Source organism: Limulus polyphemus, unplaced genomic scaffold (assembly GCF_000517525.1).
Source record: "Limulus polyphemus unplaced genomic scaffold, Limulus_polyphemus-2.1.2 Scaffold693, whole genome shotgun sequence".
NCBI classification, from domain to species: Eukaryota; Metazoa; Arthropoda; class Merostomata; order Xiphosura; family Limulidae; genus Limulus; species Limulus polyphemus.
This window is the reverse complement of record NW_013666303.1, coordinates 331,333-345,001: the sequence shown is the minus strand read 5'-3', so window position 1 is coordinate 345,001 and position 13,669 is coordinate 331,333. Positions and strand designations below refer to the sequence as shown.

The 13,669-nt window shown below is 32.5% G+C and overlaps 1 protein-coding gene across 1 annotated transcript in view; it reads right to left on the bottom strand.

The window, feature by feature from the left end:
• LOC106460013 (bromodomain adjacent to zinc finger domain protein 2B-like) overlaps window positions 1-13,669 on the bottom strand; it is a 170,426-nt gene that overhangs the window by 17,459 nt on the left and 139,298 nt on the right. Inside the window, exons 32-37 of the mRNA XM_022386600.1 lie at window positions 11,372-12,962; window positions 9,081-9,242; window positions 7,524-7,702; window positions 2,857-3,266; window positions 1,832-2,033; window positions 1,200-1,289 (exon numbers count right to left, since the gene is read on the bottom strand). Of these exons, the coding sequence (XP_022242308.1) occupies window positions 1,200-1,289; window positions 1,832-2,033; window positions 2,857-3,266; window positions 7,524-7,702; window positions 9,081-9,242; window positions 11,372-12,962 (2,634 nt within the window). The remainder of the gene's footprint in view (window positions 1-1,199; window positions 1,290-1,831; window positions 2,034-2,856; window positions 3,267-7,523; window positions 7,703-9,080; window positions 9,243-11,371; window positions 12,963-13,669) is intronic.

The following is a 13,669-nucleotide window of genomic DNA, read 5'->3' as shown; positions in this document are numbered from 1 at the left end:
TAATTTGATCTATGTACAAGTTTTTCTTCTCCATTTGTACAAAATCCTTATGTGATAGAAAAAAATGAATATTATTTTGAAATTATAAAAAAATCTGTTATTAAACCAAAACAACTTTTTTAAGTTTAAATTCACACACCTGTGTTATTAAATGGTGTGATTTATTTCTAATTGGATTATTTATGGGGGAGGTGAGGGGTATCAGTAATGTTTATGTAAAAGAATTAATTTCTTAAGATAAAGGTTGAACATTTATGAATGTTTTGACATCTATACTGAGTAATATATATATATGTATATAGACAGGTGTATAATTAGGGTGAAGTTAAACATTTCTACACTAGGCTGACATCAAATCTTAAGATGTCTTTAAATTCATTACATATTTCTTAAAATAATATCTAAAACAATTACAAAGAAAATATCATACCTTTGTTTGAAATTTTTCACTACTGACTTAACATTCACATAATTTCTTATAACATGTAATTGTGAAATATGTTTTAGTCAATTGCTTTCCTACAGATGCTCCTCAACACTATTCTAAATATACACTGTATACATTGATCAAATGAGACATAATATAAAAGTTTGTCAATGTGATAGTTTTAAGTAATTAATATACACACTTAAACAATGAGTTATTTTGGTAACAGTTACTTTCTAACTATTGTCTCTTAAAAACAGATAAGCTAGTCATTGGGTGTGCACATATTATCCTTTACTTGGTACACAATTCTGTTCATTGATAAAACAAAAGAAATGGATGTTTACATTACTGTGTATACTTTGAAATGATCAAAAGTTTTTTCTTAACCTTGAAATGGATCAATTAACATGTAGTAGAAGCATGAGCTTTTCTCTGGCTAGAATATAGAGGGAACTTTTTTTTTCATAAACATTAACAACTTATGAGTAACTCATATGCTACTATCTGCATCTTTTAGTTCCAGTGGATCAAATAACTTCATCAGTCATGGCAAAAATGACAGATCTAACTATCATTTATATCATTCAAAAGCTGTACTTTTACACTGCTTTATAGATTAAAATGAATCAACAGATTGTCAAAATCATTACATTTGTATACTAGCTTACCCTGAGGCAGTCTGTAAGCTAATCTAATTTATACATAAATCATTGTTATGAAGCAATAACCTTCAGTAAATGTAAAGGGACAGACTTTACAGTGAACATACCTTAAAGCAGTAAGTGTGGTAACCTTTGTCACATCCGTCACACAAAAGCAACATCTCTTCATTAGCTCCACTGTGACAAAACTGGCAGCTCTAAAAAATATAATAAATAAATTAAAACTAAGATCCTAACCAAAATTCCACAAGTTTAAAGATTGTATTCTCTACAAAATGTGAACAGAAACATTTAATGCTCAATATTTAAAAGATTTTCAATTATGTTTAAAAACAAATTAATTTCTTCAAAAATTTAGTACATTTACAAGGCTCACAAACTAATCTACATCCACTCATAAGCTGATAATATGAAGGCAAACTTCTGATAAGATTTAAAAGTTATTTAACTAGTTCATAACACAGACCGAGTTTTTAAAGCTTTCAACTGTATGCTGCATTCTAGTTGTATCTTACACAGAATGTTCTACAGACATATTTCCTTACCTTCTCTAAACAGACTTCTCTTTTTAACAAAATGACATGAACTATAAACATGAAACACAAAAGATACAATATATTTTATGTTTTTTTGACATACATTACTTTCAAATTCTGACAGGACTGCAACAGACTGTTTCAGTACATAGAGCAAAATGCTCTGACTTTTTACAAACATTCTTTTCCATGACAAAACTTACAGCTCTCATTATAGATTTATCCCATGCCACGCACATTTCTAGCATGTTTAAACACATGGCCAACTGGTCTGCTGTCCAACACTTCTGGATTGCAGCTCGCCAGCGAAGTAAGCCCCTTGGTAAGTCCTCTTCCTCGCCGTCTGCCACCAAAGGAGGTTGAGTAGCACTGCTGTTGAATGAGGACAAGTTCAGCTCTGTACTGCTGACATAAGAACACATTAGTGTTACTTTGCAGTAGATGTGTTCAGTCAGCTTAACTGAGTGCAAGAAACATTTCCCTGTTAAAGCTAACACACTAACAAAGACCTATCAAAATAAGCTAGTTGAAACTTTTAATATCACTGAGGTATTGATAATGGAAACTATGTTGGTGTTGTTGTCAAGATGCATGGTCATCACACAGAGCATGACTGGACATGGTAACATGAGAATTAATGATGTGATAAGGCTCCAAAAGTATTTTCATATAATATACTCAGCTTCTATATTCTCATAAAACTGCATCTTTAATCTTTGATTATTGCATAAATAACTGCTTTGTCTAGATCTACTTATATTAAAAATTGTTGTGTAACTTGTGACATAAAATTAAATGCTTTAAGTTAACAAACAAGTTTCATAATTACAATTGTTTTTTGTCTAAATCACTTGTTAGGAGCAAACATGTATGCATGTGTTATTTGAAATGGTATTGGAATTAAGGATTCTGAAAAATGGTTACAGTCTTGCATCAAAAATATTTGGGTATTTCCATTTATTATGAGTATTTTGATATTTTATTTGTCATTCAATTGCAGCCATTGTTTGTTAGAAGGAAGATTAATATTATTTTATAAATGTCTTAATAATGATATCACCAGTAAAAACATAATTGAATTTTAAAATTTTATTGTTTCTATTTTTAATTTACATAAAAATTAAACTCTGTAATACATATATATGTTTGTATTAACTGTATATGATATTTTGTGTGCTATAAAAATTTATATTAAAATACTAAAGGCAACAAGTGTGTTTCAACTTACGTGATACCAAGAGGCGGCCTTATATACCGTCTTTCAATGGCACTTTCAAGTAATAAAAGTCTTTCTTTAGCAATCTCTACTGGATTTACATATTGATCTTCTGGCTGATTGTCATGTTTATTAGTTGAATTATTTTCACTTTCTTCTGTATTACTAGCATGATCACCTTCTTCCCCGGTGTTCACATTCATGATGGTATTTCCATCTAATGTACTAATACTGCTTTCCACTTTTTCTGTTTGTAAATTCTCATTAATTTCCATAGGAATAGATTCCGTTTCTTTACTTTGGTGTTTAATTGCTTTCTTTCGATGGAAGCTTAATACAACTCCTTCTTTTTTTGGCATTAGGCAAGCTGCTTTGAACTTGATAGTTGGGTCATCAGTGAGCTTCGGAGGAACCTTCCAACCCTAATGAATAATACCATGAAACTTAACAATATCTAAGTTATTTAGCAGTTGTAGATTCATTTATATGCACTAAGAAAAGATACTAAAATATACAGATACAATTAAAATAGCAATTCTGACAATAAGAATGAAATTATGATTTTTTTTGCTTGCTATTGGCAAACTAAAAACAAAGACAATATATATAGTCATTATTACATGATAGGCACTATTTTTACCATCCCAGTCATTATTACTTGATAACACTATTTACCACCCTAGTCATTATAATTTGGTAAAGTCAGTCTAAATTTTCTCACAACAGCTTAAATTAATGACTGGTCAGCTAAAATATTTTACAAAGACATAGATAGGTACAAGAAAAAATGCTAATTAGATTAGAACTCAAATTTACTAATCAACTACAGTTATTAAGTTAAGCAACAATGATAAACCAAAGAGAAATAAATATAAAAGTCAATTACATAATTCATTATACTATACTATTATTGTTGTAAGATACTTAAGACAAAAGCCATGGCACTGTAAGTCAGTATAATCTAAAATTTGTAGAATATTTACATAATTATTCAATTTGTAAGCCTACAAATATGTATCAACATATTCAGAATTATCTTAGAAATGTTATTGCATTTAGAATGCAAATTAATATATAATGGCAAAATAAAAAGGAAGTTTAATTAGGCCAGCCCCAAAGAGCGAGAAGAATTAGGATTTCTTTAATCTTTTGATAACAATAATTAATATAAACTATATACACATTTTCAAGAGCCAAAGATTTTACTATACGAACACTAGACAATAATATAAAAGTTTAAATACTCTGCTGCACCAGAGAAACATGATGCTCAAAATTCTGTTATCTACTCAAATCTCACAATTTTATTTTACTTTTTACTAAATTTTCTGCCTTAGCTCATGTAACATACAAAGCATGTAAAATGTCAGTTTCAATGGTAGAGAAATGCAAATTTCTTATGTTTATTTTCAAATACAATATGATTTATCAGCATGAATACTAAGATTGATAACATAATGACTATTACAAAATGCACTTTAAAAGGGCATAGAATATTTCAAGATGAACAAATAATTGTGCTTTAATCCCTTCTTACACTACTGAGTAGATACAATTATGCAAAACTTTCCAATAAAGAAATATATATCACATAATAAAATACTTGAAATCAACATAAAGAAGATACTGGGTTATTTTCAATGTTATATAACTGATAGCTTTATAAATTTTATGATTAATATTTTACACTTGTCAAGCTAGATTTCATACATCTCTATACATTTATACAGACATATTCTTAAGTCAAGATCTGATATTATTAGATATAATCTTCTACTAGTTTTTGTTTCCAGTACCATACTGAAGTATATTTTCTCTCACTCTTCCACTAATACAAATATTTTCAAACTGACTAGCTCTTAAATATATAGTAAAAGTATGCCATCACCAATGATTAAAAGTACAGTGATAAAAAGCCTGATATGATACATTTGAGTAAAGTTATAATTTTCCTATACTGAAAATGTATTTCCGATAAGTATTTCCCTCCACTCACAAGATTAGCTTTTCCTGTTTTGTGCTGCCCTCTATATGTGAACACTTTTTTTAATAACATATGCCACAAGCCTTCTGCACCCACCTATTGGAATCAAAGATTCCGACATGTCTCTCATGCAAATCATCATGTGTCATCTCTCCACCAATAGGAGAGCACTATTATCACATGACACATGTGACTCCCTTTATGCGCCACTACTGAACCATCACTTCAAACTTTGGCAGATGACATAAGCACTGGAAGATTGTGGAAAGTACCTATCTGAAATACATTTTTAGTATAGGAAAATAATAATTTCTGATACGGTACTTCCCTCCACTCATATGATTAGCTAGAATCCCACATTGAAAAAGGAGGAGGGACCGGTGTGAGGGAAGAACAGATGTACTCCCTGAAAGCATCCAAAAGGATACTTCTGTAGATGAGAGAAATAGATCAGATAATCTGAGGAGGGGCACAGTATCACTTCTGAACCAGGTATCTCTTTGCCATGAACAGCTAGGAACAAACATGGTGGAAAAAGAAGGGAGCACATCTGAGTGTGAGAGGATATGTCAGGAAAGTGATCCCAACCAGATAAGTATAGAAACTCAATCTCACAGAAGTCAAGTGGGTAATGGAGGATGCATCCCATGGTGTAGAGTGGCTAGGGCACGGAGGACCGTACTCGATAAGTCAACTACACCCAAAGCTTCCTCGCTGGGTACCAACATCCACGCGAGGGTAGGATGAGGATCATCTCGGCTTCACTTCAAACCCGAAAATCGTGGATGTGAGGAAAATACTGACTCCAGGGCACAACAAAGAATTAGCATTGAGGATCGTCTTTCCTGACCCAACCAAGGTTTACCCGATGGAGTGGTCCCTTCATCCCCTTGTTTCTGTTTCTGTCCTGGGCAATCCCTCCTTCTCTCTTGCAGTGGGGATGTTACTGACCTTTGGATGTTTTGGACCAATCTCACGGTCACGGGAGTTGATTGCATGTAATGGACTTCCCTCAGATACCGGATGACACATTCCCAGAACCATGATGAAAGCATCTGGTATGTGACACACCATCAAATGATAGCGATGATCGTGGGTCCAAAAGAGAAGATCCAATGTTAGAAAACACTGGGATCTCAACTGGGTGCCACCTATGTGATTGATATGAGCCACCACTGTTAAATTGTCGGAATGGATCATGTCCAGACGACCTCTGGAGATGGAAAGAAAGTGATCCAAAGCCCAATAAACAGCAAGGAGTTTGAGGATGTTGCTATGAAGAGAACGTTCCCTGACAGACCAATGCACTCCAGCTCTGAAGGGTTGAAAATCTGGCCACAGAGGAGGAAGCAGGACACCCGCTGATGTATGAGCCTTGACCAACCACTATTGGAGCTTGTCCACAATGTAAGAAGGAAGGGTTATAGGAGTATCCAATTGATCCCGAGCAAGGTTTCTTTGGTCATAGAGACCCATTGAAGGGATTGCATATGAGTTCAGCCAAGGGGTATGGAAGGAGTCATAGAAGATCACAACCCCCAAAATGATAGAACCTCGCAAGCAGAAAGTGAAGAAGCAGACAGGGTGTTTGAATGGCCAGTTCCCTAGAACAAAGCCGGAGAGGAGAAGGTGGGGCCCGACTAGATGGATGTTCAAGAAACCACCCAGATGGACAAGGTACTGAGTAGGATGAAGGAATGACTTCTACAATTTGATCAACCAGCCCACTCGAGCAGCTTCGAGAAGGAGCTGACAAGTATTATATTCCAATTCAGAATGAGTGACAAGAAGCCAGCTGTCCACGTAAAAGTGAAACATAACCCTAGAGCATGAAGATATTGAGTAAAGGTTTGCACCACCCGACAGAAAATGTATGGCACCAAAGCTACCCCAAAGGGTAGAAGCAAAATTGGTATACCACCCCGCGATGGACAAACCAAAGATAAGAACAAGAATGCTCTGATATGGGAAAATGCAGATAAGCATTGGAAACGTCCATCTTGTTCATCCAAAGACCCGGATAAAAAGCCCACCAAAGAGTAAGGTGGGATTCCATGGTGAAGTGTGGGGTGTGAACATATCTATTAAGATGGGAAATGTCAATGACTGGTCTCCATAGAAGGAGTCACGTGTCATGCGATAGTAGTGCTCTCCTATTGGTGGAGAGATGCATGTTGGAGTCTTTGATTCCAATGGGGGTGGGGTGCTGAAGGCTTGTGGCATGCGTGATAAAAAACGTTTGTATATAGAGGGCAGCACAAAACAGAATGAGCTAATTTTTTTTAGGGGACAGAAGTGTTGTATCAGAAGTAGTTTCAGTTATGATCTAATCATGTTCTGATTAATGTTTTATGTGTATTTATTTGTTAATCTCAAATAAAAGTTTCTTTTTCGTTCTAAGGTATAAAATGCTGAAAATTTTTTGTGATGCCTGATGAAAATTTTACACTGTTAAGGATAGGTATTGCATTATTTTCCTAATTCATGTGCAGGTATGAGTCATAATAACTGTTTCTGAAGTAGTTAATAAAAATAAGAAGCAGCAGAATAATTTTTATAAAGTTATGACAGTGATTGCTAATGCTTTACTCCCAAGAAATGATTATGTTTTATGAAAGTTATAAGCTAAAAAGACAGAATGGTTGTTGTAATTCTGGAGGTTACACTACTTTATCTATCCTGTTTAATATCTCACCTTAACTTGCATACTAGCTCCTGCTACTTTTTCTTCCATTACTTCTATCTGTTCTAAAATTCCTAAGTCCATACGTAATGCTACTTCTGGTGACCAATCATCTTCTTTATTCCTATCTGGAGCACCTCCTTCTTTCTCAGAAATTTCTCTGTCTAGTTCTGTGATTTCAAGATCTGTAGCTAGATATATGTATAATGTTAACTACCTTTTGTCTTTAAATCTCAGTGAAAGGATATTATATAATAAAAAGCTAAAATGTTTGACTTTTTATTACTTAGTGACTCTCATATGTCCCCAATGAACAAGAAAAAGTCTTTAATGATAAAGGTCATAAAATGGCCAAAACTGATTTTTTGTAATAAAATGACTCAGACCATGTAGAGTCTATTTTGAAGTATTTCTTATTTATTAAGCATGATGTTAGGAAAACACTTAGGGTCAAAATATCAATTAAAGACAAAAAAATACAAAACCCTATAACCCAAGTGCTTTTGAAAAATGGACCTTTCTTCATCGGGGCAAATTATCATTTATCAGTAAATCTGAAAAAAAAATTATACTACTGACAATCTTCAACTATGCTGCTGAATGATCTTTTACTACTGCAGAAAATAAACTTTGTAACAAATGTATGTGAAGTTACAGTATTAACTGATACATTAAATACAAAATATGCACAGAAATATCATTTGTAAATGTTGTTTACTAGCAAATGACAACTATAATGTTTACTTGACTTCACCAAAAGAAGATTTGTTACTGGCAATTTACATGTATAACCAAAACAAGTTTTATACAGAACCTATATGAAAACATTAAAAATATTTGTTGTGAATGTTAAATAGGAGAACATAAGAACAGATAAAAGTAAAAAAATACTCAAGATCTTTAAACTATTTGAATGTAAATCAACATTTCAAGTATAACAACGTAAGTAGTATATCTGTCAGTTCTATGCACTCTGAACATTCTGCTAGATGTAAATGTTGCAGGCCTTTAATACGTTATTTTACATTCTTATATCAAACTTAAGAACTAACTTAATAATGGTTGTGCAAAATGAGCTGGGAAAATTAAACATTAACGTAAATTCCTTGTTTGATATTACACACTGGCCAATTTCACTATATGAAATAGTTTAATATTTTAGATGCTTGGTAGCATTATTTTCATCACTCCAATCATTATTACTTGATAACACAATTTTTACCACCCTAGTCATTATTACATGATAGGCACTATTTTTACCATCCCAGTCATTTTACTTGATAATACTATTGACCACCCCAGTCATTACTACATAACACTGTTTTTACCACCCCAGTCATTATTATTTGATAACACAATTTTTACCACACCAGTCATTATTATTTTATAACACTATATTTACCACTCCAATCATTATTACAACAAATACTTCTTTATGGAAGCAGAATAGAAGTGCCAATAATTTGAATTATGATATGAACACAACAACTGCAACCATATTATAAGATCTAAAAAAGATAAAATAGTTGCACTACACTAAGCGCTATCTTGAAATTATATATTACGTACTTTCATGATGACCCTGAGTACAAGCTTGACATGCATAATTGAAGTATTTTTGGAACTGCCTCTGTAGAAGCCTTTCTCTTATACCTCTTGGATGAAGAGCATTTAGTAAGGTTTTCAATTGTTCTGAGTCAGTAATCCTCCACCAACCTTTTCGATACTCTACTTTAAAAAAAAAGAAGAAAAAATATTATATAATAGTACATGACTATTTACAATACTAAATCAAAGCAAGTGCTTGAAAGGTGAAAGTACTGGAAGAAGGAGATATCCATATTTTAGTGCAGAATATAGTCTTCAAAACTACTTTTGAGGAAATGCCGTATTTCGTTTTTAACCATCATAGAAGTGATCTGCAAATAAACTTCCTGCTAGATGAATTAGGTACCAAGTAGGATTCACCTGGGAAATGTGGAAAAGTTAAAGTATCATTTCACTTAATTCACAATCAATACCATGCACTGCATATCCTACATAGAATGTTTTTGTGGACAAGAGGATTTCCAGCCAAAACATACATCTTTAGAAATAAAATTAGGTCTACTTGAGTTAAAATTTAGAAATATTTAAGGATATTTTAAAAACATATTATGAAGAATCAGGTCAAACATTCAGTTTAATATGATGACTGATAGTATTAATAAAGAAATTTTGAATATAAAGTGTTTGTTAGTAAAAACTAAGAATATTAAAATAAACTTCCTTATCTGACAAGAACAGATATGATACTATCTGTTTAGTGTTTGGATGTGTAAATGCTGATAATAATGTCTTAATCTTCTACCTTGTGGGTTTTCAGAAATCTTTCTATAAAAATCATTTACCATAACTAAATGAACAACTGTTCAATCCATATTAATGAAACCACCAGCTATATACGGAAGGCCAAAGGAGATATCATCATAATATTAACATTCCAAGATGACTCGAAAGAGAGTAATTTTTCTAATTTTATGGCTTTATACAAAATAGGATTTTTTTTAGGGAATACTTATAAAATCAGGAATTTTAAGATTGTTGTAAAAAAGTGGGATAATAAAAAAAAAGAGCTAGAAACTGAAAAATAACTTAAGCAACATGATGGTAAGCTTTATACATAATTATATTGATTATCCACTGGCATGCCTTCAATATTTAATCATCCTAAGCTGTGACAAGACTAGATACCTCCGGAGACAAGACAAATATGTCAGTTTCAGATTAGTTCCCATAGAAACCAAAATACATGGAAATAAAACTAGAAGTTGGATCCACCAATTCTATATTAGTGCAGTCCAAAGCTAAGAGAAATATAGAGCAATAACATTAAAAGAGGACATGAGAGTTTACATTAATCATACAATTACAATCTGTTGTTTTACGAACTGAAGAATCCAAAAAGCAAAGACTACAACAAGAGCCCACCTGTGCAAAAACAAATACAGCAAATCTTTCCCCCATCATTATAGGAATTCATGAGTTTGTTTTATACAAATATCATAGAGACGTCCAAAATCTTAATCTCCCTCTATCTGCTCCTTGGAGAACTGATGAAAGGACTGGATCAAGCAAAAACCTCTACTTCTAGTGTAAGTGTGAAGTAGCTTGAAGCAAGTCACCACTTGTAAATGATCTGTTCTGTTGTTAATAACTTAAGCCTACTGTTTAATGGCTTTTTGGCCAATTTCAACATTTGTTGTTAAAAGAAACTCATTATATAGGTATTTGAAAACACATATTCAAAGTAAAATACAAGTACATTCTGATAACATTCCACAGTTACAAAATGGAAGACAATATAGAATAACACACTGTAGTTAATAACATGGGACAGGACTACCAGACACATAACAAATTTAAAGTTATTTAGAATACAATGAAATGGTAATGTACATGAAAATGAAGTTTTTCATTTTTCAGCACAATACTAAATACTAAAATACACATAAATGTTTATGCACTTAAATATAGTTTATAATCAACATTTGAATTCAACACCTGTGAGATACAATACACACTATTGTATTCTTAAAACCTAGTATAAAACATAAAATGAAAAACACTATTAAATTTCAGTAAACAAAAATGTTACATCATGAATATAATTTTACTTTTGGGTAAAAACAATTTGAAACGTTTGTTTGCACAAATACAGCAATGGCCTTCAGTTACCATTTTTTTTTAGTCAAGATTTCTTTAATTAAATTATACTAGATATGAAGATATTAGTAATAATTTTTACACTAAGAATTACATTATGCTAATATGTTAAACATTACTAAAAAAACAGCAATATTCAATTTTTTTTTTATTACCTGGAGGCAGTGGGGAAGGTTTGGCATAATGGTTCACAGATTCTGTCAGTACTTTCTGCTGAACTCCTGAAGTTTCCTCTATAGAGTTGTTGACTTTAGAATAAAACCCGTATTGCATGGAGCTAGGAGTGGAGCTTGGGGATGGGGCTGTAGTAGGGGTAGAACAGAATGATGGAGGGTTTACAGGTTGGGAAACTGTGGATATTGGCGTAGAAGTTAATTGAGATGATCCTGCTGTGGTGGATGTTGGTGTACTGTGGTAAAGTGAATTCGAAACAGGAGGACTGAGAAGTGGATTAGGTAATAGAGGAGGTGGGAGTCCATTTGACAGCCCCAGTTGGAGGTTAGCAAAAGGTAAGGCTGCAGCAGGATAACTTTGACCATTGCTGGAGATAATGGGCGTGGATAGGTTCTGAGAAGATGATTCCTGTATAGTTCCAAGAGTTGAAGTTGTTTTTGTAGTTAAATGAGAATTAATTGAAGCACTTAAAGGCTTCTGAGGAGAATTGTTGGAAGATTTTAATGATGCTAGTTTACATTGTGCTTCTTGAGAAAAAGTATTATCACAAGGCATTCTAGGAAGAACACTAAACCAAGGTTTCTGATTTGGTTGCTTCTCTGCTAGGTTTTTGAGAACTTGCTCTGCTGACAGAAACCCAGGGGATAGTCCTAATAATGGATTAAATGATGAACTAGAAACAGCTGTGTCAGTTTTAGGTAAGTTAAAGTAGCTGCCATTCAACTCCCTACCATGTAACAAAGGTCCATTCATAAGCATTGAGCCTGCAAGGAGTGATGCAAAAAATGGAGAGTGAAGTAACCAATTTTGTTCAATATTAAGAACACCACTTGATGAAGTTTTAGGAATAGCAAGTTTGTTAGCTGTGCTAGAATTTAACACAGTTTCATCACTTTGTGTCTTCTTTGTCTCTAGCAAAACAGCCTCTTGGGAACTTTTCAGTTGTTTGGATGAAGTTTTGTCATCACTTGGAGTGCCTCCATGTTTAGAAACCCCTTGAACTTCTGGATTAGAAACTACATTTGTAACAGACTTATCTTCTCTTGATCTTTTGTCAATGTTATTTACTTTATCATTCATATCATCTTCATTAACAATATTCATAGGTTTATCTTCTTCAAATTTTAAATGCTCAGTTTTTTGTTTCTTTTCATTTTCAGGTATTTTGTCTGACATGCTTTCTTTTTCAAAGCTCTCTTCAGCTTTACTCTTTTCTTCTGGATGATTTATATGCATATCTACTTCCATGGATTCCAACTTCACAGGTGTCACAAGGTTTTCTACTTTATTTTTTACTTCCAATTTTGATGGTGTATCTTGAAGTTCATCTTTATCAATTACTTTGTTTTTACAGTCTACTCTTTCTGGATCTGTCTCATTTTGTTCTACTAGTATTCCACCCTGTTCTTCAAACTGCTCATTTTCCAGTTCTGCTGACTCCATCCCTTCAACAAAAATACCACCAGATAATGGAAGAACCCAGTAATGACGATGATACCGATCCTGTCCAAAACTTGTAGCTCTAAGAGATTGAAGTGCTTTAGATAGTTTGCTGTGAATCTGTGTTTGTTGCTAGAAACAAGAAAATTGTGAAATTATATAATCAAGTTGGGGAAAGAGTGTAAAAAATAAATAAATAAAGCTATATCAAAACTGAGCAACACTTTATAAATATCCACTGTCAGTTTTCACTAAAAAAATTTGTATTAGCACTAGTTGTCATATTGTTATAATGCAATATATCTGAGTTTATTGTAATGAAAGTTTACATTAATTTATAATATTTAACATAAAAGAATAAAATTTATGAGCAGAATATTTTAATAATTCAAGGCTGTTTCAATTTTTTTTAAATTGCATTGGAATGTGTCCAAAATCTAAAAGAAATACCTAAATTATGAACATAACAGGAAGACTAAAAGTTTTTAATTAACTAAAGTTAGAAGGTGAATGTGAATATCTAAAAATCTCAAGTTGGCTGTCTAAAGCCTATTTTATTCTCTGTAAAGACATTTTTTATGTCTAAATACAGATAAACATAAATGTTTAAAAGGAATAGTTAATCATTAAAAAATTCAAGAATGCAGAAGAATAATATTTTGTGATTAACTTCTATTTTATTACTATTTCTTTAATAAGAACTACTAAACTTTATATTACCACATTAAAACTTCATAACTGATCTCTTTTACTTGTTTAAAAACAATATTCTTTAAAATAAATCTCACTTGTTTTTGACAAAGGTACTTTTAAGATCCAACTTTAGAAAACTGTGCAAC